Source organism: Thunnus albacares, chromosome 2 (assembly GCF_914725855.1).
Source record: "Thunnus albacares chromosome 2, fThuAlb1.1, whole genome shotgun sequence".
Classification (NCBI taxonomy): Eukaryota; Metazoa; Chordata; class Actinopteri; order Scombriformes; family Scombridae; genus Thunnus; species Thunnus albacares.
The window spans coordinates 2,839,814-2,864,193 of NC_058107.1; the positions used below are offsets into that span (position 1 = coordinate 2,839,814).

Below are 24,380 nucleotides of genomic sequence, written 5' to 3' on the forward strand. Positions count from 1 at the left end.
TTTAGTAGTCAACTTATTTTACTTCTTTCCTGTCCCAATAATCACCCTATGACCCCTCTAATTTATCTTGTGACCCATTAGAAGGGTCCCAACCCCCAGGTTGGGTACCACAGCAGCTGCAGTTTTCTGTAAGTGAATGGTCTGCCATCACAGTACAGTATAATGATGTAGAGACAGCAGACACGTTCATTTAAAGGTGTGAGCAGGCCAGCTCAGTCTAAGACAGTTTAATAGACGAGGTCCCTCGTCCATGGGTTAACTGGAGGGTAAATCCACCTGAACTCACTTTACTCATCTTTTGAGGTTGCCCTATAAATCTTTGTGACATATAGTTATGGCATGCAATAGTTATGACTCATGGACTTTTGAAAGCAGACTTGTTAGCTTAATGTTTGACCATATTTTAAATAAAATGATTACATATGTCGTTCATCATATGTTACATATGTAATTTAATCTCTGGCAGAACTGACAAGGCTCAAAAACAGTGTTCAGAACATCACAAGATCACGTGAAAATCCATCTTGTCAGGCTTCAAGTGACGTTCGAGAGATGTGGATAGTTCTATCCTTGTGTTACTATTGCTTCCTGCACACTAATGATGTCATTTAGTTCAATGGAAAAAACTTTTGTAATTCTGCTTTTTTTTTTTTTTTGACCAATGTTTCATTATGTTACAATATCATTTCTTACTATTCCACATCTTATTTTGTGAATTAAAAATTATTTTGGTGATCCATGACTTGACTGTTTTGGTTTTGAGTGAAACGTTTCCACAACTATTGGATTGATTCACATGAAAATTGGTACAGATATTCAAGAACTCCACAGGAAGCCAATGACTTGCCAATGACCCATTTCATAGAAGGTCAAAGAGCATTAGCAGATCAAAGTTTTATCCAGTCTAATACAGTGAAATACTGTATCTCAACATCTGCTAGATGGGTTGGGATTGACATATTTCATCTCAAGAACTATTGGATAGATAGTGGCACCCACAGTATGAATTGTCGGTTTATGATCCAAATGCCTGCAAAACATTCCAAATGTTAGCAACACACAAAACTAAGATGTTGAATATGGAGGACATTATACCCGCAAAATGTCAGCATGTTAACATCATCATTGGCAGCAAGTTAGCATTTAGCTTAAAGAAGTACAGCAGCAACTGCTCACTATCTGAAAGCACTTCATAAAATTTAAGAGCAGGCTGATTTTGAAATTCTCCCCTGAACATGTAGTTGTAAACTATAACGTGGATGTCATTCAGTCATTCATAGTCGAACAGTTAAATCGATTTTTTTTTGTTAGATGTCAACATGTCAACTTAACATCATTCACTCCAAACAGCCGCCTTAATGTTTCGGACAAAATGAGAGCAATGACGCCTCATGCAGGATACTGAAATCTGACTGTGTGAATGTCTTTTTAACTTTGCTGTCACTTCATATCCTGTAGAGTAGTTATCAAATGTGGGTTACATCTTTGGCTACACAGAAACAGTAATCAGTCATTATTCAGAATGAACCGTAAAGGCCTACAGTGTGAATGTAGCCAAAAAAATGAAGAGCGCAGAAAGATAAAAACCCACAACAAACCAAGCGCAAATCTGTTTGCATATGTAGAGATATGAGTCGAGGCTCTGCGCCCAGCTGCTTGTCGCCGCTTGGCAGAGGAAATCTGCAGCAGAGTGTGGGTTTAAAGTGGGGCCTGTGCTCTGTACTTGTACCATATCCCAGATGTCTGCACTCTTTTCAATTGGCAGTGCTTATCTATCATCTCAGACCTCAGCCCAGTCTGACTTCACATCATACTCTGCGGCCTGTAATTTGGTGTAACCGACTTCAGCTGAGCACAGTGTGTGAGAGAAGAAACTCTGCTACCACATTAACAAAACACATAACCTGATGTAAAGCAGTCGCTGAGTCTATCTATGTCCGTTTCACACCCGACGGAAACCTTCCCTGAGAAAACATATCACATCCTAACAGCGTGCTGTAATAGAAAACAGACTGTGTATATTTGTGATGGGACTTAAACCTGTTTATTTGCTGAGGGATTTTACTCTTTAACACAATATATAGCCACACCTTGAAAGCCTCATTGAAGACAAACATTCTTAATGTGATCCCCCTCACTCTCACTGACCACAGTTTCTCCTTCTTACCTCTGATCCCACTTTTTAAAACCTCTGAGACCCCCACCGCTCACTGTGCTGCTGTGGGTCTCCTCTGTAATTCTTCTATAGAAATCAAAGCAGCCTCAGTGAGATCATTAGCAGATTGTTGCTGTGGTTTTATGCTTAGAAGCCACTTATTACATGAAAGGCTTCTGGGGACCATTCACAATCACTCTGACATTATAGCCTATTATTATGGAGAATTGTCTAATTGTCTTTGACACCATCTAAAGTAGTGAAACCTGCTTAAAGCCACCCAGCTGCAGTGGAGCCATCCCACACAAATCTGGAAAAGCAGGGAAGAAGTAGGAAATGGTTCAGATGTTCTGGATTAAACTCTAAACAAGGAATTAAAAGTATGAAAAATATGTACTTTTGAAATGGAAAGTTTATGTATTAACACAAGGTGTGACTGTAAGGTTCTAGTTATATATTTTGGTTCATCTGCTAAGAACAGCTATATCAAGTAGCCTGCTTAATATAACTGTTCTTGTCAGGTATAAAGTCTTTGATTATATAATAATGCAGAGTCATTAAAAAATTAGTTTATGTGGTACCTAACTGTTAAGGTGTTAACTATGGTGAAAATAGCTGTTCCACAAAAATCTGGCCTTAAAAAACAGTCTGTTGAAAACTTCTTCTTAGTGTAAAACACTGCCCAAGTTAATACTTTAATAGTTACAAGTTTTTGGCAACCTACTGGTGCCAGCAGGAATTAACACAGTATATTATAACACTTCTTCTAGTCCAGCACAATTTTACAGCACAATTTCATGCAAGCATGTCAGTGTCATTAATTATACTTGCCGCAGTCCAAATATCAAAGCAACTTTTTCTTTCCGCTGTCATCTTTTCAAATGTTCCAAGGAATAACTTCCATCTGCTCAGGGAGGATGTAAACTAAATTCAATCTTAACTCTACACTGTTTCTAACTCGTATGGTACAACCTATTTGTATAAATTGGTATGTTTGAACAGATTGTGTTCTATAACACATGATACTGACATGAATCCACTTTCATGCATTTGTCATGTATATTTCATTCAAAACTTCTTGTTCCTAGTATGTGCTGCTGTGCAGAATTCATTCACACTTTTTTTTATTTCATATTAAATTCATGTATTCCAATGATTGTATATTTCACATTTTTTTGTCCAACTTAACACTGTAGTATTAATTTTAGCTCCACTTTTAGCTTTATTGTCCCTTACATCTCTCCCTCACTGTTTGATCCTGCATGAGTAATGGCTGATTTGATTTCCACATACATGGAAAGGTGCCAGTGTGGAAAGATGTTTTTAAATTTCCCTACTTTTACAGGAGGTAACAGTATCTCATCAGGCTTTGATGTGACAGCAGCAGCACAGGGGATAAGCATCCCACCTCCTTGGCTGAGTGAATAGTTTGGGGTGTGGCAGCATGTAGTGCAGCAATACTGTAGAGTGTGTATGGCAGCAGAGTACTGGGTGTGTCTCTGTTGGCTCCATGAGGGACAGTTGGAGGAGGAGAAAAGCCTACAGCTCCTGCCCTGACAGGACCAGTAGACTGCAGCATATGGACTCTGTACTCTGCTTGACTTCAGCACAGCTGCACTGAGTGAGGACATGCTGTAGCCATGTGGATTATGTTAACCTGCGTGCTGGGCTGCCTTTGGCTGCAGGAGACTCTTCATATGGGACTGGCTATGGATGGGCAACAGACAGATGTGGTATGTACTGTAAGGGATGGGACAGAGAGTCAGTGTTAGTTAGTATTAGAAAGTGCTGTGACTGGCCCTCCTGGGATGCATGCATTTTGTTGTGCTTGTTGTATCATGTTAAAGATGGATCTAAAATGACATTCTTGTTCTTGCCATGTAGGAGTTAATTTAGCTATGTTGTCACGGTTCTTCTAAAGTCCAGCCAGAAGTAAACGCCCTTTATTCATAGAGGCCTGTTTAAATCAATCCATATGAAGCACGTTGCTCTCTGCCAGCACATATGGGCAATTGTATGCTTTTTTTTTTGTCTCTGATCAGATGTTCTCTGATGAACTTAAACAGTGTGCACAGAGCACGAGAATGTGAAGCAGAAGTGAAAATTTGGCACCGGAAATTCTCCGTGCAAGCAAAACAACAATGTGAGGGCAACTCAGACCTCAGATGCTACTAATGCCTCCTGACCTCCCCGCTGACCTCCCTCCACGCTGAGTACACACGTCTCCTTACGCAATCAGCCCTCCTTCAGCAAAATCCTGAACAACCACTGCAGTCGTTATGTATAGCTGCAGATGATGGAACATGTTTGCCCAGCTGCGCATTCAGACCCTGTTTCAGCAGAGGTCATTTCCTCACCTAGAGATATAGATTAGTTGATTTATTGCAGCTTATAGTTGTCGCTGACTGACTGGATACAGATTACACGCTGAGAGGGGCCAGCCTATCACAGGGCGGGATGTTAATCTGTCATGTCACCGGATGATGTGTTTGGTTTACAGTTATGTCAAAGTGTTACCTCAAATGAAACTGAATACACTTCATTTTCAATAGTTTGATGCAGACATTGCATTCACTTCTCATCACAAAGTATACCATGAATCAGTGTATGACTGAAAGGATCTTTGTTTTATTAAAAATGTCACACTTTTTCTGTCATTTTCATAATGGCAGTCAAATCAAGAGCCGCAAGAATGAAGTCACACAGTGGACAGTTGTGACAGTAGCTGTGGGATTGTTGTGTTTCAGTCAAACTGCCAAAATACACAGAGTAAGACACAAGGACAACACACCTCTGGTTTAACTTCTCACTTTCACTCGATGTGAGGGAGAAACCCCTGCACTCACGTTTTACTGTTGTTTCCAAATGATCTTACTCTGCTTACATATCGCTGATAAGATTGCTCACAATCAACAGATGGATTAGTTCAGCTTCTGAGTTCATGCTTAAGTAACATACAGTATTTACTATGATCAAATCAAATCAAACAGCAGTCCTTTCGGTGCAGATCCTTTACTAGTGGTTTCCACACCAGGGTTCAACCAATCCAACCAGGCAAACAGAGTTCATCTGATCTAATACTGCATAAGTCAAACTCCAAAAATACTGGGTTCTACATTTTTTTTATAATGCAATAGTAATACTAATACATAATTAATAGTATCTTTCATTAGACCCTCCCTGCCTGGTAAATGTCCGTGTCTTTTAAACGTGTCTGTTTACGCAGGCTTTATGGCCCTAATTACATGTTAGGGTCTTCTCAAATATATATTGTCTTAACTCGTTAGTTGGGTTTTATCTTCCTTTTACCCTCCTTTCTCTCAACTCTTCTTCCATGTCTTATTTCCTTGACACCTGGGCAGAGGAGGAGTGTGTGCGTGTGTGCACACACTCCTCCTCTGCCCACACACACACACACACACACTGAATGCTGGAGGGAGTGATTAACAGAGCAATGAAAGATGCTTCTTGGAAACTCTCCTCCAAGGTAAACGACAGCATCTGCTGCTTGTTCCAATTCCTTTAATAACCTATATTTATGTTTTCCTTAACGCTATTTGTTTACATACATATATATTTTCCTGGCAAATAACATATTATAATAAAATGATTCTTCTTGTCTTAAGTCTAATAAGTGATTTAGAGCTAAATTTCTGTATTTTTAATGCACTGATCCTTAAATAAAAATGAGAAAACTACCGCACGCCATCTCACTTACTGCTGGAATATTTCTTAGTTTACCATGTGTTGATCTGTTTGACCTTCGTCTGCATTAGTTTTCTCATTTTTATTCAAGTTGTGCATTCCTCTGATGCACCTGTTACATATTCAGGTGTACAGGGACTTTTTCAGTATTTTTAATGCACCAACAAAAGTACAAAAGTAAAAATAGAATTAAAGCTACAAGCAGCGATTATCAGGCCCTTGCATCTTTGTGCACGTTGGGGTGTGCCGCCTAAGAACACTTACTAATTATACGTTATGTCATTGTATATCATGTTTAGACCACACCGTGTAAATTTAAATTGGATGATGTTTGTCACATAAGGCTGACTTCCTTTTTCTGTAAATGGCGCTATGACTATGAATCAATATTGATGTGTAAGATGTGTTCAGGCCTGGACTCTTGTCAAACATGAGAAATTTGGGGCAGATTGGACAATGAAAGTCCAACTTCTGTTTCATCATGCAAACTGACTGGCATGCTACGTCAAGGGCGTTCCATGAAAACTCTAAATTTTGATAACTCTTCATCACACAGGTCTTTAGATGACAATGACCAAATTTGAAATTGCTCTGATTAATTCTCTAGGAGGAGTTTGTTAGTACAATGTTAATTCAAAGTAAATTCAAAATGGCTGACTTCCTGTTGGTCTTAGGGTATGGCTCCAGGAAGCGTTTTTGTTAGTCTTGACATGATAGATCTGCCTACCAAATTTTGTTAATTTCTGTCAAATTTAAAGATGGGGGCTTTGACTTTGAAATTTTGTAGGGGGCACTATCGAGCCATTTTGCCACACCCAAACACAAGACCCGTATCACATATCAAGTTGCACCACTTCTGATGAATCTGCAAAGTTTCGTGACTTTTCAAGCTTTCCTAGCACCTCAACAATGCTAAAAGTAATTGCAGGGTGCTATAGAGCTGCCTTGCCACACCCCAGCCCAGTTGCAATATCAAATCAAAATATTTACTAGTTCGAACATGGGTGCAAAGTTTTGTGTGTTTTTGCGCATCCTGAAGGCCTCAAACCTGTTCGTAAAATGAAAATTGACACACAAAATCCAAAATGGCTGACTTCCTGTCGGGTGAAAAAAAATTTCTGGGCAGTATGATGAGAGCAATGATCCCACTGAATTTCATGAATATCAAAACAACCAAAATGGCCCTGTGTTTGGTGGTGCTATGGAGCCAGTGGGCCAGTGGGCACAGGGCCATTTTGGAAAAAAGTTGTTTTGATATTCATGAAATTCAGTTGGATCATTGCTCTCATCATTCTGCCCAGAAATTTTTTTTCACCCGACAGGAAGTCAGCCATTTTGGATTTTGTGTGTCAATTTTCACTGGCCACTGATGCATGTGCAAAGTTTCATGAGTTTTCGAGCAGCGTTAGCCCCTCAAAAACTCATTGACGGTTCACGATTCATTTCGAAGAAGAAGAAAAATTCCTTCAGATACAATAGGTCCTTAGCACCACTCGGGGCTTGGGCCCTAATAAAGCAGGGAAAGCATCCCCGATGGAAATGACATTGTTGTTATTGTGGTAAGAAAATGTATTCTTTCATAGCATTCACATACAGTACTGTATTAGATGAGCACTGGCAAATCTTCTGAAATGACTGCCAACAGTACACTTCAAACATGGACAATTTGGGCTTAGCCTTCCTCAGAGTGCGTGTGTGTGCGTGTGTGTGTTTGTGTGTGTGTGTGTGTGTGTGTGTGTGAGGAAGGAAGAGTTCAAAATGTTTGTGGTGGGGAGTAATCAAAATGAAATGTAAGAAGAAAATCATTGATTGCTCACCTAATATGTGAATTCTATGGATAGTTGTCCCTGGCTGGTAGCACACTCAAGGATTTCAGGAGATTAAATATGAAGGATGATGTTCTTCCATTTGTTCTGCAAAAGAAATATATTCCCTTGTATTGCTTCACAACTGACAAAACATATTATCACTGACTCAGTGGGCCGGTAAAATGCCAAAGTCATGTAAGATGTTGCCTGAGTGCTTGATGATTTAATTTTTGACCTTTCTGTTCTATCCTAGATAGCAGAGCATTTAAAGTGGAGCCACATCTCCTCACTGTGGCTGAATTGACTATGAAGGATCAGTTATGGCCCAACTGCAGGGATCAAGACTCTGGTGCTGTGTGCTGACTTAAGCAGAGCACCAGACCAGGCCACTGTCATTCATGTTGTCCTGGTCCTTTTTAGTGTCCCCTATACAGATGCAGCTGTAAAATGTCTGCACCAGATGTGTTTAAACATGACATGCATGGCCTCCAACTGTCCAACTGGACAAACAATAACATTGCTGGCGATGAGACAAAATACAATAGAAATATGGTTCTTCTTGGCTCGCTGACTCATGTGTATCCAAGAAAACTCATATAAACAAGTGATGTATGGTTTTCATTAGCACTACATTTCCAAGCAATGTGTTTTATGTTAGCCACTAACAAAAAAACAATTTGATCCATTTAGAATAAAGGATACAATGCAAATTAATTTTGTATTAAATGCTTCATTCTCAGCTTCTCGTTATAATGTAAAAAAAAAAAATCTTGATTTAACAATATCCCGTTATTGCACAAAAGATATAAAAGTTTGCTGTTGTAACAACATACAGACCTATCTCATTAAAACAAGAAACTTTTCTAGATATAACATGAAAAGTTGATGTATTGTTATTATAAGAAAAGAGAGAAATATCCAACTAGTGCCTAAAGAGAAGCCATTATACCCTTCATTGGCTAGAAAAATTGACAACAACTAATTTTCAGTTTTATTTCATGCTTTGGATGAGACACAGCAAAAGTATCACTCCTCACATCCTTTATCTGTACCACTTATCCTGTGCAGGATCATGGGGTGGCTGAAGTCTATCCAGCTCTCAGTGGTTACTAAATAGGATTTTGTCCTGATTAAAAACTATATATAATTATATGTTGAAATAGAACAATACAAATGTCTGGTCTATGGTGCAGGTGTAGGAGTGGTGGTGGTGGATACAGACTAACTTTATTCCTTGCTGTCAAGAATGGGAGACAGGAGGGTATGAGATGTCTCTTCTAGCCAGATAGCAGCTGTGGTCTGGAAGCCAACACTGAACGGACTGGTACCCAGTCATAGCCTGGTTGTTGACAATCACTGATCTAACAGGATTTACACATAAACAAACAATACAGAAGCAGCCCACAGTCATAAACATGCAAACATCCTGTCGCATTTATTATGTTATACATTATAATTGATCTGGGCTACAGTGTCTCTGAAAGTGATGTAGAGATTGTTTCCAATCTCATATCTGTACGGTGAATATGAAGCTACACCCAGCAGCTGGTTGGCATAGCTTAACAAAATCCACTTAACCACCTCTAGAGCTCACTAATTAGCATGTTACATCTTGTTTGTTTAATTCGAACAGAAATGAAAAATGACATACATTTTACAAAGGGTTAAATTTCATTTTTGTTGTATTTAGGTTGTAGACAATTTTGAGACAAATTATTTCACTACATTTTGTCTGCTTCATAGTTATTGTGACAAATTGTGTGGCCAAGGGGCTGAGGACATGACTACACCGAGAGGCAACCCTTGTGGCATACGGCTGGACATTAAAGGGGCTGATGATAAAACATGATCAAATCTCTACGAAACAATAACATAATTAAAATATAGGAAAGCTTAAAGCAAAAAAAATGATGTCCCTCTGTGGAATCTCTGAAGAAGCTAGATGTTTCTGGTCATTTGGATGTGGCTTACCTTCTCAACTTCAGTGTGGTCATGGTCTGTATGCAAGTGTTGGTTTAGGATTTGATTTCTTTGTCTTTTTATGCAGCGATTCCAGTCTGTCAGAGCAGGAGTGATGAGCAGTGTGGGCAGATTAGCTGGACAAATAGGCTCAGGTGCAGAGCGATCAAGTGTCTGCTGGCTGGGAGAGCTGCAGCAACAATGGCAGCCTGTCCGGGATAAAGGAGCATTGTGCTCTGCTGAATAAGGGGATTTTGTGCCTGTATTGCCTCTGTATTCAGCCTCCTCTTCATGCCGCTCAGCTGAGCAGCACTATCTTCTGATTTTGTATTACAGGTGGTCTTTGAAGTCTATCAGTGCATGTACACGGTGCGTTACTTTCTTTAACACTGTGGCTGATTTTTTTATAATGTTACAGTTTCATTTAGCAGACACTTTTATCCAAAGTGGCGTACATCTGTGGGTAAATACAGCACAAACAAGGATCTAGTCAGAATGCGATTAAGTGGCATAAAACTAAGTTCAGGTCTGATAGATGCCAACAGGCAGTGCATAGAGTGCATAGAAGCTTTTCAGTCCATCAGGTGCAGAGGTGTTTGTGAAAGAGCTGGGTCATTAGCTTTTTCTTAAAGATTTAGAGGCACTCCGTGGATTGAACGGAGTTTGGTAACTCATTGCACCACCAGGGAACTACAGAAGAGAAGAGTCTATCTAGCAACTTAAGGCCCTGTTGTGGTAGTAGTACAAGGCACTTTTCATTGGCATTCATTGGCATAGTGAGTGTAGTGAGCTGAATTTGAATTTTTGTTTTCAAGCAGCAGAGAGTTATCTGACTGTTTTGTGCAAACCTTACATATTTTTGACTCCCCTCCGGGAGCATGAATGTGCTCAGCGAATTGTATGGAAATCTGCCTTTTAGATTTTGCTATTTCTAATAAAAAACATGAAATATTTTGACCTGTAGTTGCAGCTAGAAGAAAAAGTCAGGTGGCTACCATAAAAATTAGGATTCATCCTCTTGGGACCCTGAATATCTGGACCAATTTCCATGTGTTGGTCAAGGGGAAATTTTGGCCTGATAGTGCTGATATATAACCAAAATCATTAACAACAATCCATTTTATCCTTGGGGTGTAGCAAGTGTGAAGCTTGTTCAAAATGGGAAAGGATGGATCATCTTGGGCATATAAATGTGCTCAGTGAATTTCATGGAAATCGGCCTATTAGATTTTGATATTTCTAATGAAAATATTAAGCATTTTGGCCTGCAGATGCTGCTAGGAGAAAGGTCAGGGGGACACCATAAAGATTAGGATTCACCTAATTGGAACCCTGAATATCTGGAGCAAATCTCCCTTGCTGGTGAGGGAGTTTATGTGACCTGACAGTGCTGATATGTAATCAAAATCATTAAGAACAATCCTCTGTGGACTAAATTCAGCTCATTGTTTAACTGTCTGGACCGCAACTTTACTGTTTTGGTTCATTCTCAGCATAGACTATGAATTTCCATTCATAGTCCATGTTTCATGCCAATCTTGCCAGTAGCTGTCAAGCTTTCTTGCTGTAGATGAAATGTGGTGGACTGGCAGAAGATGAACTAGGCTCTCAACTGGGTGGCTTCTGGTGAAACATTTTTATTGTGTGGAATAGTATGGCCAGAGAAAGTGAGTCATATGCTTACGACAGGCTATATTAAAAGATCCACTGCACTCAACTACAGCTGAGTGCAGGCAATAACTAGAGGGCGATGTCTTAAGGGATGTTATACAATCTACCAACTTGATGCTACTCGAGCCACTCTACTTCTGGTGTCTATTTTTCTGAACTACTCATATAATACTGCTGAAGACACAACTGTGTGATTCTTTTCTGTCTCTTTCAGGATCACCTGCACTCAACTACATTTGAGTTGCTTGTTGATGAACCTCACATCCTGGTGGCCACCAACAGTGAAGACAGAACACTTCATGACATTGAATCCCCGCCAACTAACCGAACATTAGATGAAAATATCGTCCAGAGAGGTGCTGCGGACACAGACTTATACAACCTTGGCAACTTAACCTCACCTGATTCCCTGCCACAAAAATCTGAAGTTAAACCTCACAACATTAATTTCCTGATGGAGGAGAACATGGTACCGTCAGGGGTTTCAAAGGGACATTGGGAAACACACAGCCATCACATTCTCCTAAGAAACAATGATGGAGTGAGGTTGTCCAGTCTGCAGCAGAGAGACTCATCGCTATCAGTACCTGCTAGTGGAACAGGGACCATCATCTATGGATCAGACCAGAGAATCTATCGAATCCACAAAGGCCCTACAGGTCTGATTGGACCACAGGGGAAAAGAGTAAGAATCTGTTCAGGATGGGATTACTTAGACAAGGCTTAGTCCAGAGACCCTCTTTTATTATGATTTAGTTTGAATAACCCATTATGGAAGATATTCAATTGTTGATTTAATGCTTAAGTATATAATCAGAGAGATGTCTGATTAATGTAGTAATCCAGTCTTCACATGCTATTAATGCACTGAAGATACAAAATACTGACTTAGGACTGGATCAGACTACATGATGTCAGCCTGATAATGGCCTGACCTAACAAATGTGGTGTGTCACAAACAAAAATTAGCAACTAACGTTTGATCCTGCATAGTGAGTGTCAGAATTTTTCTCTTTCTTCTCTTGCCTTGTTTGGCAATGTGATCCATGATGTTGAGCAATCGAGCACGTAGCTTTTCTGCTGTTAAACTCTTAACATTGAGAAGAGAAAGGAGGGAGGGAATTGTTGGAAATGTGAAGTCAGTCTGTGATACTTCCTTTCCAATCACCTATTGTATGTACCTCAAATTTTGAAAGACAGCAAGTCGTGATTGGTCCAACATGTAGTTTTCCATGTTTCTCTGCCAAGCCATGGCCAGAATTTGACTCCATGATCTTCTTCTCTGAAACCATTTCAACCATTTTAAAAGTCAAAAATATTGTGTGGTCTGATCACAGCATTGTGTCGGAGCTTCAAGAGCTTTGTATGTTTATCTGATGTTAGCAGAATGACTTTTTGCTTACATATAAACTAATGTTTGCTTTCTTTTCATTCATTACTCACTGGACTAATGACTGCTTTAAAAAAAAAATCTAATTGATGCTTAATCATCAATGTAATTTATTTAATTTAGTTGCATTTAATTCAAATTTGATTATGTTGAATTTAAAAAAATGAAAATAATTAAAGAAATACAATACATCTCAGTGAGATGAAAAGACTGATATCAATTTGACTGTGTGTTAAGAACAGAGCCGGAGTTCAGACATAATTAGTGTAGCTTAGCATAAAGACTGGAAGCAGGAGGAAAAAGCTACACCTGGCTTTTGTATGATAATTTGTTGATTATCAGAGAATAAATTGCCAACAATTTTGGTAATAAATTAATTGTTGTAAGTAATTTTTCACGCAAAAATGGCAAAAATTAATGTGTAACAGCTTCTTAAATATGTATATTTATTTACACATATATATGGTTTTCTTAGTCTTCTGTTAAAGTAAAGTGATTATCTTTGGGTTTTGGACTGTTAGCTGGACAAAACAAGAAATTTGAATACATCACCTTGGATTCTGGGAGCTTATGACATGCATTTCCCACAGTATTCTGACATTTTATAGACCAAACAATTGATTAATCAAGAAAAGAGTTGGCTATTTAATCAATAATGAAAACAATTGTTAGTTTCAGCCCTACACTTTGACAGAGCTAGACTGTTTTCCTCTGCTTCCAGTCATTATGCTAAGCTAACAACGTTCTGACTCCAGCTCTGTATTTAACACACAGACATGAGATTGATATTGATCCTCTCATCCCACTCCTGGAAAGAAAGCAAATAAGCTTTTCAACGTCTTCAAGGACTATGGGGGTCTGCAAACCTCAGTTTGGTATCCACTGCTAAAGGATATAAAGTTCACTTTAGGAAACCTCTAGAACAGATATAGCTTTTGTTGCTGGTGGTACCAAAATATCATCAGTGGTTTAAACTGTTTCTATTTTCATTGCAGCAGATTTCCCCCCAATGGCTTGTGTAATTCCCCAAATTATGTCTTTTTAATGTGCCTGTATTTTGGTTGTAAGTGGTGGTTTTGGTCATTCTGTGCAAACAGTGTGGTTGCATCAACCCACGTGAAATTGACTCATACTGGTTTTTATTCAGCTTGTAAAATTACAGGGTAAAGAGATTGCTTTCAAAACACATTGCATTAATAAGGTCTTGGCAAGACAACAGTGACCTTTTCTATGTAAGATCATCACACTGTAGAAAATGTCAGACAACATAAGCATATGGTATAAATAGCTCAATGACATATTGTCCTTACAGGGATGTGCTGGGAGAGAAGGCTATATTGGATTTAAAGGTGACAAGGTAAGATGTAAGTTTTTTTTTTGTTTTTTAGTAATCATTAATGGAAATATGATCATCTGAGAGGACAAGGGCATTGTTCTAAGTAGCAGGTATATTAATTTAAACTTTGCTGAGTAAAACCCAGCTCCTCAAGTGTGTTCCAGGTGTTACTCAGCAAAGTTATTCAATTAACTCAGTAAAACTGCTTCCTTGAAAGGGGCCCAGGTTTGCGTCATTGTTTACAGACATTGATAATTGAATGTGTTTTTTAAATTGATCTGAGTACATTACAACCTCATATTTAATTGATGTCAAAATAACATCTATCAGTCAATTTAAGTAGCTTTTACAGTTGTAATTCACCTCATTTGTCTACTATAGATTGTATATACACTTTATATATATGCACCAAGGAAAAAGTGTGAGTACATTGTTGCCTTTTAGGTCTACTATTATACTGGCTTATTACAAACAAATCTAGAGCTGTAAACATAAAGCATATGGACTGACTACATGGACCGTGTAGGGAAATTCAATTCTAGTGACTGACAGCAAGTTATGCAGCACTTTACTGCACCATATGTGTTAACTAACCGTATCTCCTCTGGAGACGCAAAGAGCTTGTGAAAAAAATAACTGATTATGCACTTTATTAGTCCAGACTGCAACAAGACCTCATAGCATGTCTTTAATAACCAACAGCTACAAACAAGACTAAAACAAGATGCTTTACATATTAATAGCCAATTAGTTAAGGGGGCCAGTATACGCTATCAGAGGAGGTTGTCAGATGGTCGAATATCTTCCTTACATTTTCCATAATAAGATTAAGATAAGATTGATTTAACAGTAGTTTAGCTTTTGAGGGCATAAAAGATTGGACTTCTACTCATTATAAGGAGTTCGTGTAAGTAACTTTGCAATAGTTGTAACACTGAAAGGTTTATATCTGATCTTGGTTAAGTGTTTAACTTCCTGTCAATGCTCTTATCTTTTCTTATCTAGGGTTCTCAAGGCATACAAGGTGTGGATGGGAAGAGAGGGGAACCGGGGCCTCCAGGACCTCCAGGACTTCCCACTCTGTACCTATGGCGGAACTCTGAGGAGGACTGGACTGCTTTTAGGGTAAGTCTAAATGCAAACACTCAGACTACGATCCAGCTGGAACTGTTCTGAAACCTTGAGGACACTGTATGTTGGTCTAAGAAACAACAGGACAGAGTGGTATTCAATGTCCTTTTTAGCTAATTTGTCCTCTTGAGATTGTCCTCACCACATTTAGTCTATTCTTGACTGCTAATTTCACCCTGTCTTAATACCACAATATTCCCAGCCAGCTTCCTATGATTGAAAACAGTGGTTTAGTTAATATAGCAACTATAAGAACTTCGAAATTGGTACAGTTCAGTGAACACATACAGACCAGTATGATGATGCCAGCGCCACAGGGACAGCAGTTTCCAGGAAGGTCACAAGTTTGACTCTCTCACTTACAACAGTTAACAGCTCCATGAAAAGTCTTGTGACCTGAAGTCAACCTAAACAATTAGACATTTTCAATTTGAAAATTACATCAGCTCTTGAAAATGAACAGATTGCACACAGGTACCCAGATCTGTACTTAATATTCTATAATAATAATATTCTATAATCTATATAAAATGCAATACAAAAAAAGACACTGTAAAAAATAATCAATTGTTATTAGATTTCCTTCTTTATATCACTCTATATAAATCAAAGAATCTCTGTCTGTATGTATGTTTGTCCTTCGCATATCTCAAGAACCGTTCATCCGATCTACTTCACACTTGGCAGGTGTATTCTAGGGGATACAAAGCAACATGTTCAGTATTAATAAACAAGCGATCGGCGAGCCACTCCTTTCTGCAGCAGCTGGGTGGAGCCTCTGGGCTCTGTGACTACATGTCATGATCAGAGCTGCACAACCCTGCCGTGAGAGAGATGAGGGGACGAACGCATACATATATATGGGGTTCTCCAGAAATAATAAGCAATCGGTCTGCTCTGAACAGGCACGTTTTGAACAGGCACTGCACTAGTATTATTAAAAATGTGAACCAGCCCTTAATACCTAGCTTAAGTCCTACTGTCAGTGCCCTTCTTCTCCTAACTAACCCCAGCTATTCAGTTTCTCTCTAGACATTCTCATGTCTCATATAAAAAAAAACAACCTCTTAAGGACTGCATTTTTTTAGCACCCTTATCGTGAATCCTTTTTTAAAACCATTCTCCCATAACCACATTTATACACCACTGGTGGCGGAGTTGTTATGCAAGACTTGCTTAGCAGTTTGTACAGCTCATTGTTCAACCTAGTAATACAAAAATGAGACCAAACTTCATAGAAATTGTCTTGATAAGTTTAAGTCCTTGGGATCAGAGATTTATAAGATTAAATCAGGCTTTACAGTGTCAGTAAAGCCTGCCGATGTAGTAGAGAGCTGTCTCCTAATAAACACAGCAGGGGAGATCCTGGCAGTGGTTCATGCAAACACCTGCAACAATTATAGACAAAAGAGCATTCACACATTAAATAAAGGACAGTACCTTTTTCATTTTTACACTTCATACAGCAATTACCATCCATCAGTCCCTTTTTAAGTTAACTGGTATTTGATAATACATGTATATAATTTTGTAGTGTGTACATTTTCCTACTGCATCTTTTAACTGACCACCATACCTTTCCATATATGCTATTCTGTGTATGAATTAAGAATCTTTCACAGCTCTTAAATTTTGACAATTACCCTTCAAATATTTGCCATAATTTTATAAAAGCCTCAGTGTGCGCACTGTCAGGCAAACACTCTGAAAACCAAGTCAGAAATCTTGGTGTAATCTTGGACTCAGAGTTCAGCTTTAACAGCCACGTCAAATCAATTATGTCCAGACAGGGCTCAGAGAAACTAATCCATGCTTTCATTTCCAGCAGGTTAGATTACTGTAATCGTCTTTTCTCAGGTTTCCCCCCAAAGAACTCTCAGACAGCTTCAGCTCATTCAGAAAGCTGCTGTTGAACACATACACACACACAGCAGTTCTCAGGTCTCTGCAGTCGCCTCCAGTTTTTCAGAGAATAGGGTTGAAAGTACTGCTGCTTGTCTATAAATCTATAAATTAGGACCAAAATACACCTCTAACTGTCTCTTACCATACAAACCCTCTCGGCCTCTCAGGTCATCAGGTCGCGAGCTGCTACCTGTTCCCAAACTAAACATGGTGAAGCAGCATTTAGTTACTGTGCACCACAGAGCTGAAACAAACTTTCAGAGAATATTAGACTTGCTCCAACTTCCACCATCTTTAAATTCAGGTTATAAACTTGTATGTTCTGCACTGCCCTTTACTGAACCTTAAGTACTCCTCATTAACAATCTTGCACTTACATCGCTTACATCTTCCTTTAAAAAGGTTTACATTTTTATTTGTATTCAATATTTTTTCATGCATTGTGTAATGCACTTTGAATTGCCCCTGTGTATGAAACGAGCTATACAAATACACTTGGTTTCCCTTGTTTTGCCCCAAATGCCATGACAATCCATCCAATAGTTGCTGATTGACACCGCAGTCAAAACCACAAACATCAACCTCACGGTGGCGGTAAGTCAGGGCACCACCAAAGTCAGAAGGCTTCATTCTCTGGGAACCATGAATCTTGAAACCAAATGTCATGGAAATCCATGTAATAGCTGTTTAGATATTTTGGGCTGGACCAAAGTGGTGGATCCACAGACAGACATTGCCATCACTAGAACCACTGTGTTGTCAGGCTAAAGATGTAATAAACCTGATTTATTCCCCAGTGGATGTGAAAAGATGTAAATGTGAAAATCAAATCATACAGTCATCATCAAGTCACATGGTTAAGTAATACTTTTAGTCCATGTATTTAGAATTTACAAGCAGCACATCAAAATATAATAAATGCTTTATAATACATTTTTAAATGTTAATTAATATGCAGTATTTGTCAATTTCTCCTATGTTGACATATTTAATAGTATTACAACTGTGTTTTTCTATATTGTCATTCATTATCTGTTTCTACAGCAGCCTTCACTTATTGCTGCCCACGGGAGGAGTTATTGAGTAGTTAATACATTAATAAACACTTATATCTGCTTACAATAACATTATAGTGTTATAAACAATATATTAACTGTTTATATACAGATTATAAATGCTAAATAGAGGGACTTAAAGCGAGGTGTTGCCTATGGTTTTCCCATGACAACAGTTATATGCAAATGCAGTGCTTGTGCAGTGTTTTTGTATGGATGGTGACCACATGGGGAGAAACGGGTTTTTATTTCAGGCAGGGCTGAGTAATCCTCTCCCAGTGTGTTGACAGTGTGTTTAGATGGTTACAGCTCAGGCTCAATGAGAGCTGATGTGTCTGCCAAGCATTGTAACTGGAGCCTGTCCAGACCTCATGCCTGGGTCAGGCCCTGCTCTTTGCTTTTTGACCAGCTATACAAGTGCGTCGAGCTGGCTGTGAAAGGCCTCAGTGTTGCCGCTCTCTCAGAGTACACTAAAGGCTCTGACTGCTCTGTCCACAGAGACACAGTGAGACTTAAGGGAGGTCCAGGCTTTTCCGCCAGTCTGAGCGTCACCTTGACAGGGTTGGCCAGCCTCCACTCATGCCCCTGCTGCAGCGCCACAGCCAAGACAAATATGACCTAGAGCAGCAGAGCTGGGTGGTTTAATAAACCAGAAGGACTCCTGTGTGCTGGAGGCAGAGTGCAGTGACAGTGAGCTCTGTGCCATATCGCTTCACAACCATCAGAGCACTGCAAGATGCACTGCATGGAGCTCTCAACACTCATGTCTTTTGGCTCCACCTGACTAAGCAGTCTCAAGTGATATAAGACGTGAAGTGTGAGAGCCAAGTCAACTAAGCATGCTCAAACAGCTGTGTGCTCACTCTCAGCTGTCTCGATCAGCACAATGCTGTGTCTGGGAACTTAAAATCTATTTGAAATTTAAATTCTCCTCACCTTTCGTGTAAGGAAATGTCAACTATAATGATACTATAACTGTTGTGCATATTTTTTCCATTTTTAAAGAAGATAAAACAGTTTTTGGACATTTTTGTTCAAACTGGCTTTGCTTGGAGAAACGTTGTAAATGTCCGTGGTGCATTACTGAGGGGAGCACTTCATGTGTTGTACCACAAATGCTTTTCCAACAGGCCCATATAGGATTGTCTATTAACCATTAGCAGATGAAGCTGTCTGTCCTATTACAACATTCAACATTTGGGAGGACCCATGGTGCTATCAAGTTTGTATTTCACTTGCTAACATTAGAATGAGATGTTAACTTTCATTCATGTTACTTCAGCACCTGCTGAGTCAAAGTTTGTCCCACATAATAAAAGGGAGGGGTTCTATCTACTGTAGAATTAGCTATCTCTCTTCCATGGGTCTGTGATGGTGATGGCAAAGACCAGACCTTCAAACTAAGAGCAACAAGTAGTCCTTTGACCTCTGTACATTACCCCAGGATTCAAATCAGACATCAGACATATAGCAATGTATGGAATCACAAGCCAAGTTTCCATTTAAATGTGTCCATCCACTACTGTTATGTGAATATTAGGAGTTGGTTCATCAAGATAAATAGCTGGTGGTGCTAATTCTCCAGCCGGTGCCATTAAACCATTGCAGAAGAAGAGGACACAACAAGATGACATCATTAAAAGAGCGGCAGTCAAAGCTCAAATGATGCAAAAGCATGTGGAAAACATTAAATTCACATAAAAAGAGGTAGATGGATATACATTTCTAGAGTGATGGAAGTGCTCAAATTAGTGATGGCAACGGCCAAGTGGTTAACTGCCTGCGTGGCCATTGGGATTTAAGGTAAATACAGTAGCAACCCATTTTAAGTGCACGCACACAGATACTGAACCAATGAAATAACAGAACTGACATTGTCAGTCATAACCAAACCTTCACGCCTTCTGTAGAACACTAATGTAGCAGATGCTATAACTGCAGAAAAATTAATGAAATTTGAATTTCCTCTTTTTGGTAATTATATTTTTTTGACCAAATAATTACACAAGTCAAAACAAACACCAACACCAACAAATGTACTTAAATCTCAGTTCAACTTTAAGAGTTGAATTCAGATGTGTCTCCTAAATAACTGGGAGTAAGCTGTTCAGTAGAACATTACAGTAAATGTCCAAAATCTTCAAACCCTGTATAAGCTTTATAGGTTTTTTTCTTGGTGAGAAATTACTGTATATCTTCATTTTCAATTCTAATGATGGTCGTTTATTTCTCCAGAGATCATCCTTCTATCAAATGCTCAGAGCTGGCTGGCCGGTGAGTAGCTCAACTTTTATTAAAAGTGAGTAGCTTAGATTGGATCTGAGATGTTCCATCAGAGTAGGTCACTGATATAAATTTCCCATGAATCTTAAGGTGAAGCCTGGCCCACCTGGAATGATGGGTGAAACGGGCAAGCCTGGCCCTCCCGTGAGTTTAACATCTATTGTGCTAACATGAGTAATTTTGCATGACGATGTCTTTGTTTTTCAGTTTTTTTTGCCTGTCCTCTTTAATCCTACTTTATCTTTTTATTGTTCAAAAAAGTATTTTCAATGTTGTTATTAAAATGTATTTATCATTAAGGGTATTCCTGGCGACCCTGGCAATAAAGGAATACCAGGACAGAGAGGAGACATGGTAAATGTTGAAACTGAAAATCCTTTCTGCAGCATCAATAGCTGCATAGTACTTGCAGACCTGATAATATGAAATTATATGTTTATTAGGGTTACTATGGGCCAAGAGGTGTCACCGGCCAGGCAGGGAGGTGGGGCAGGAATGGCAGTCAAGGAGTGGATGGGCGTTGTGGGCCACCAGGGCTACCTGGCATCCAGGTGAGAGCTACTCATTAGTCACTTGGTGCTTTGCCAATGCTTAGCCTTTATCATCTGGTAACATTTGTACTTTTTTCCCCATCAGGGTCCCAGAGGTTTTAAGGGCGAAGCAGCTCCACAAGGGGAGAAAGGAGATGAGGTGAGAGTTTCTTTTGGAAACAATCAGATAAATCAAGTAACTAAGAGAATGTCAAGATGGTCAGATGTGCCCAGCTGGTACCTTCAATTATTTAAACACTCAACACAATGGGATCTAACAGTGACTGAAGCAACTATTTTTACCTTAAAGGTATACTATGCAGGATTTGTCAGTTGGTGTTTGTAAACACACAGCATTCAAAGTTGGCCCCTCCTCCCCGGTTCAACGATTGAGAGAGAGAGAGAGAGCAGCAGTGGTCAAGTTAGTTAGATAGTGAATGACAAGAGGGAGCAGCGCTGGCGAGAACAAAGCTGTGAATAAGATAAATAAAACATTAATCAGACTGTTTCACAGTGGTTATGTTCTGAAGCACAAATAAACATACCCACACCTCCACACAACCCTACGTGAAAGTGCCGCATTGCCGGATTTAGTGTGAGTGCAGAGCTTCATCCTGTCCGCTGTGGCCTTTCTGCTCTGTCCGTTTTTAGCTCAGCCCCGCCGTCGGTCAAGCAGAAACACAGACCTGCAGCTCTTTATACATCCATGACACAGAGACAGAGAGCAGAGTGGAGCAGGGGAGAGAGACGGAGACAGCGATGTAACTTGGTTGCTACACTTCGAGTCCTGTCCTCACTTATTGGCCGGGGGCTACACATCCACTGCCCAAGGGTTGATGCCCAGAAGTGTTCCGAACTAATAAGAAAATACAGGCAGAGGACAGGGTCTCTGTAGATAAATACACCACCACACATATCTAGTGGGTCATAAGTGATGATTGAGAGGGATTACTTTTCTATACATTGTTTTTTAGGAAAATCCTGCATAGCATACCTTAACCCTGTAAGGCCCACTGTTGCAATATTACAACAATCACTTTTAGCTATCCTAAAAAAAATCTGTAAATGTTGTTTGTTTAAATGTAAATGTAAATGTCTGTTTAAAGACCACATTTACATAGTCAGTGGGTCCTATTGTTTATCCTTGCAATGCTATTGGAGAGTGAATGTGTTTATAGGTCCGGCCATCTGGCCATGAACGCACACTACCTGCAAACTTTCCGTCAAGCTCATTTTCTTGTTTTATTGGACTGGATTTGTCAAGAAAGAAGTAAGTAACATGCCTTGAATATTTTTTTTGTGATGATTATAATGTCTAGAACATGTAGATACTTAGTAATCTCTCTGAGATTTCGTCAGAGGTCAAGGTCAGCAACTTACTGGCCCTTCTGGAGCTCATTGTGAGATATTTGCTGCCCTCTCACTTTCTCAGCAGAGTACTACATAGTATATGTTAGCCTGGTGGTTAGAGAGGAGTCAGTTTGTAGCCAGTATTTGCATCAAGGCGCCTAATTGCCACCCACTGCTCAGTGGCCAGCAGACTGCACTGGGCAACTCTGGGTATGAATGGATTGAGTTCAAAAAAGGATGTTGCTATAAAAGCACTACATTTTTTCCCCCTCTGTGTCCTCAACTGCAGGGTTTCACTGGTGAGCCTGGACCAACTGGAGACAGAGGGAGAACTGGGGGAAAGGTGGGTATAAAAAAAGATTGAAGAATATCTGCCTCCTCTGCTGTGATCCTGTTCCTTTATGTGAACTGCAAATGCCATAGCAGAGGTTTGACTACATCACCCTCTAGTGGCTTCAAATATTGATAGCACTACACCCAAACATAATGTATGTTGTAGTGCCAAAACTATTGCTATAACTACATCTAATACTACTAATAATACTACTGATAGTTTGTGCACACTATATTCTTTCACAGTCCGACTTTCATTGAATTCAGCCTACAGTACTTGACATGAAAGGCTTTTTACACAATTTAAATAAAAGAATCAGGTGGAATATGTAAATATCACTGGGTAACATCATCCTGGTAGAGTGCATGCATCTCTCATAAACTTTCAAATTACCTAATAGAATATAATTCATTTGAAACAAGAGAAATGATCTCTTTCACTGTTTGAGTATGATGATATAAGAGAGTGGTTGGAACTATAATATACCAACTGATTCCACTGCATGTTGTTTGTGTCTTCCAGGGATCTAAAGGAGAACCAGGAGAAGCTGGACCTGTTGGCCCTCCTGTAAGAGTGACAATTTGTTAAAAGTATTTATATTTAAAGGAGCACTCAACTGATGTAACTGAGTATATCTCAGCCTGTTGTATAATGTCTTCTGTAGCTCTCAAAGAGCTTTGTCTAGTCTGAAAAAATGACCCTAAACCCTGTCAGGGTTATCATACCATAACTTTAGGTTACAAAGGTAACCCCGGTTACAGCTTGCCCTGTTGTTGGATTTGTTGACTGTTTTGGATGCACTGTCTCACCCCCCTTTGAGCCTTTGGATATGGTAGATCTAAAAGTGCTTTCAGTTAAGACTGCTTTTTTGTTTGCACTGGCATCTGCTAATCAGGTCAGCAATATTCACGGATTTTCAGTGTACCCTGACTGCCTTTAGTTTGCCACAGGAGAAGCACGTGCGGTGCTACAGCCTAATCTGGCCTTTATACCCAAGAACCCTACTTTGGTGTGTCTTCCTCTTGACCTAGCAAGGGTAACTAGGGCCATGGAGCTTAAAATACGTGGGCATTTACAAGTCAGGGAGGGCCTAAAGATGCTATCGAGTTTTAATGTTGCCTGTACCTATACATGTAGGACTGAAAATCAGGATATTTTGGTGTCTTCCACATTTATTTTGACCATTCTCTCTATCACATGTTCACTAACTATAACTCTTTACTACTACAGGAAATATTGCACAAAATATAAATGAGTGGTGAAATGGGATCTTTGCGGAGAGCAGAGAATTATTATACTCAACTGATGGTAGACATAATTGACATCATTATTTGAAGCCATTGTTTGCGAGGCCTGGAAAAAAATGTTGTTAGTTGTGTATTTTTTTCTCATCTTTTTGACATTTACCTTCTCCATTATTCCACTGCAGCACTGTACTACAACTAACTTTAATTATTGTCACTATCAATTTATCTACCAATGACTTTGTCAGTTAATTGATTAATCATTTGGTCCATCCCAATTTCTTAAAGCTCAAGGTGACATCTTCAAATGTCCTTCTTTATCCAACCAACGGTCCATAACCCAAAGATATTCCATTTACAATGATGTAAAACAGAAAAAAGCAGCAAACCCTCACATTAGAAAAGCTGGGCCATGAGCTTATCATATTTTTGCTTTTAAAATGACAAACAACTAATCAATTAGCAAAATAGTTGAAAGAGTTGATTCATTTTCTGTCAATCAACTACTTGGTTAATGGAGAAAT

General features: G+C 39.3%; 1 protein-coding gene across 2 annotated transcripts in view; it reads left to right on the forward strand.

Annotated features, from left to right (window-relative positions):
- The window catches only part of si:dkey-61l1.4 (collagen alpha-1(I) chain), a 69,021-nt gene that overhangs the window by 9,622 nt on the left and 35,019 nt on the right, over window positions 1–24,380 (forward strand). For both annotated transcript variants that reach the window (XM_044362996.1, XM_044363004.1), the window contains exons 7-16: window positions 11,513–11,983; window positions 14,001–14,045; window positions 15,030–15,149; window positions 20,351–20,389; window positions 20,489–20,542; window positions 20,699–20,752; window positions 20,842–20,949; window positions 21,035–21,088; window positions 22,568–22,621; window positions 23,135–23,179. In XM_044362996.1, the coding sequence (XP_044218931.1) occupies window positions 11,513–11,983; window positions 14,001–14,045; window positions 15,030–15,149; window positions 20,351–20,389; window positions 20,489–20,542; window positions 20,699–20,752; window positions 20,842–20,949; window positions 21,035–21,088; window positions 22,568–22,621; window positions 23,135–23,179 (1,044 nt within the window). The remainder of the gene's footprint in view (window positions 1–11,512; window positions 11,984–14,000; window positions 14,046–15,029; window positions 15,150–20,350; window positions 20,390–20,488; window positions 20,543–20,698; window positions 20,753–20,841; window positions 20,950–21,034; window positions 21,089–22,567; window positions 22,622–23,134; window positions 23,180–24,380) is intronic.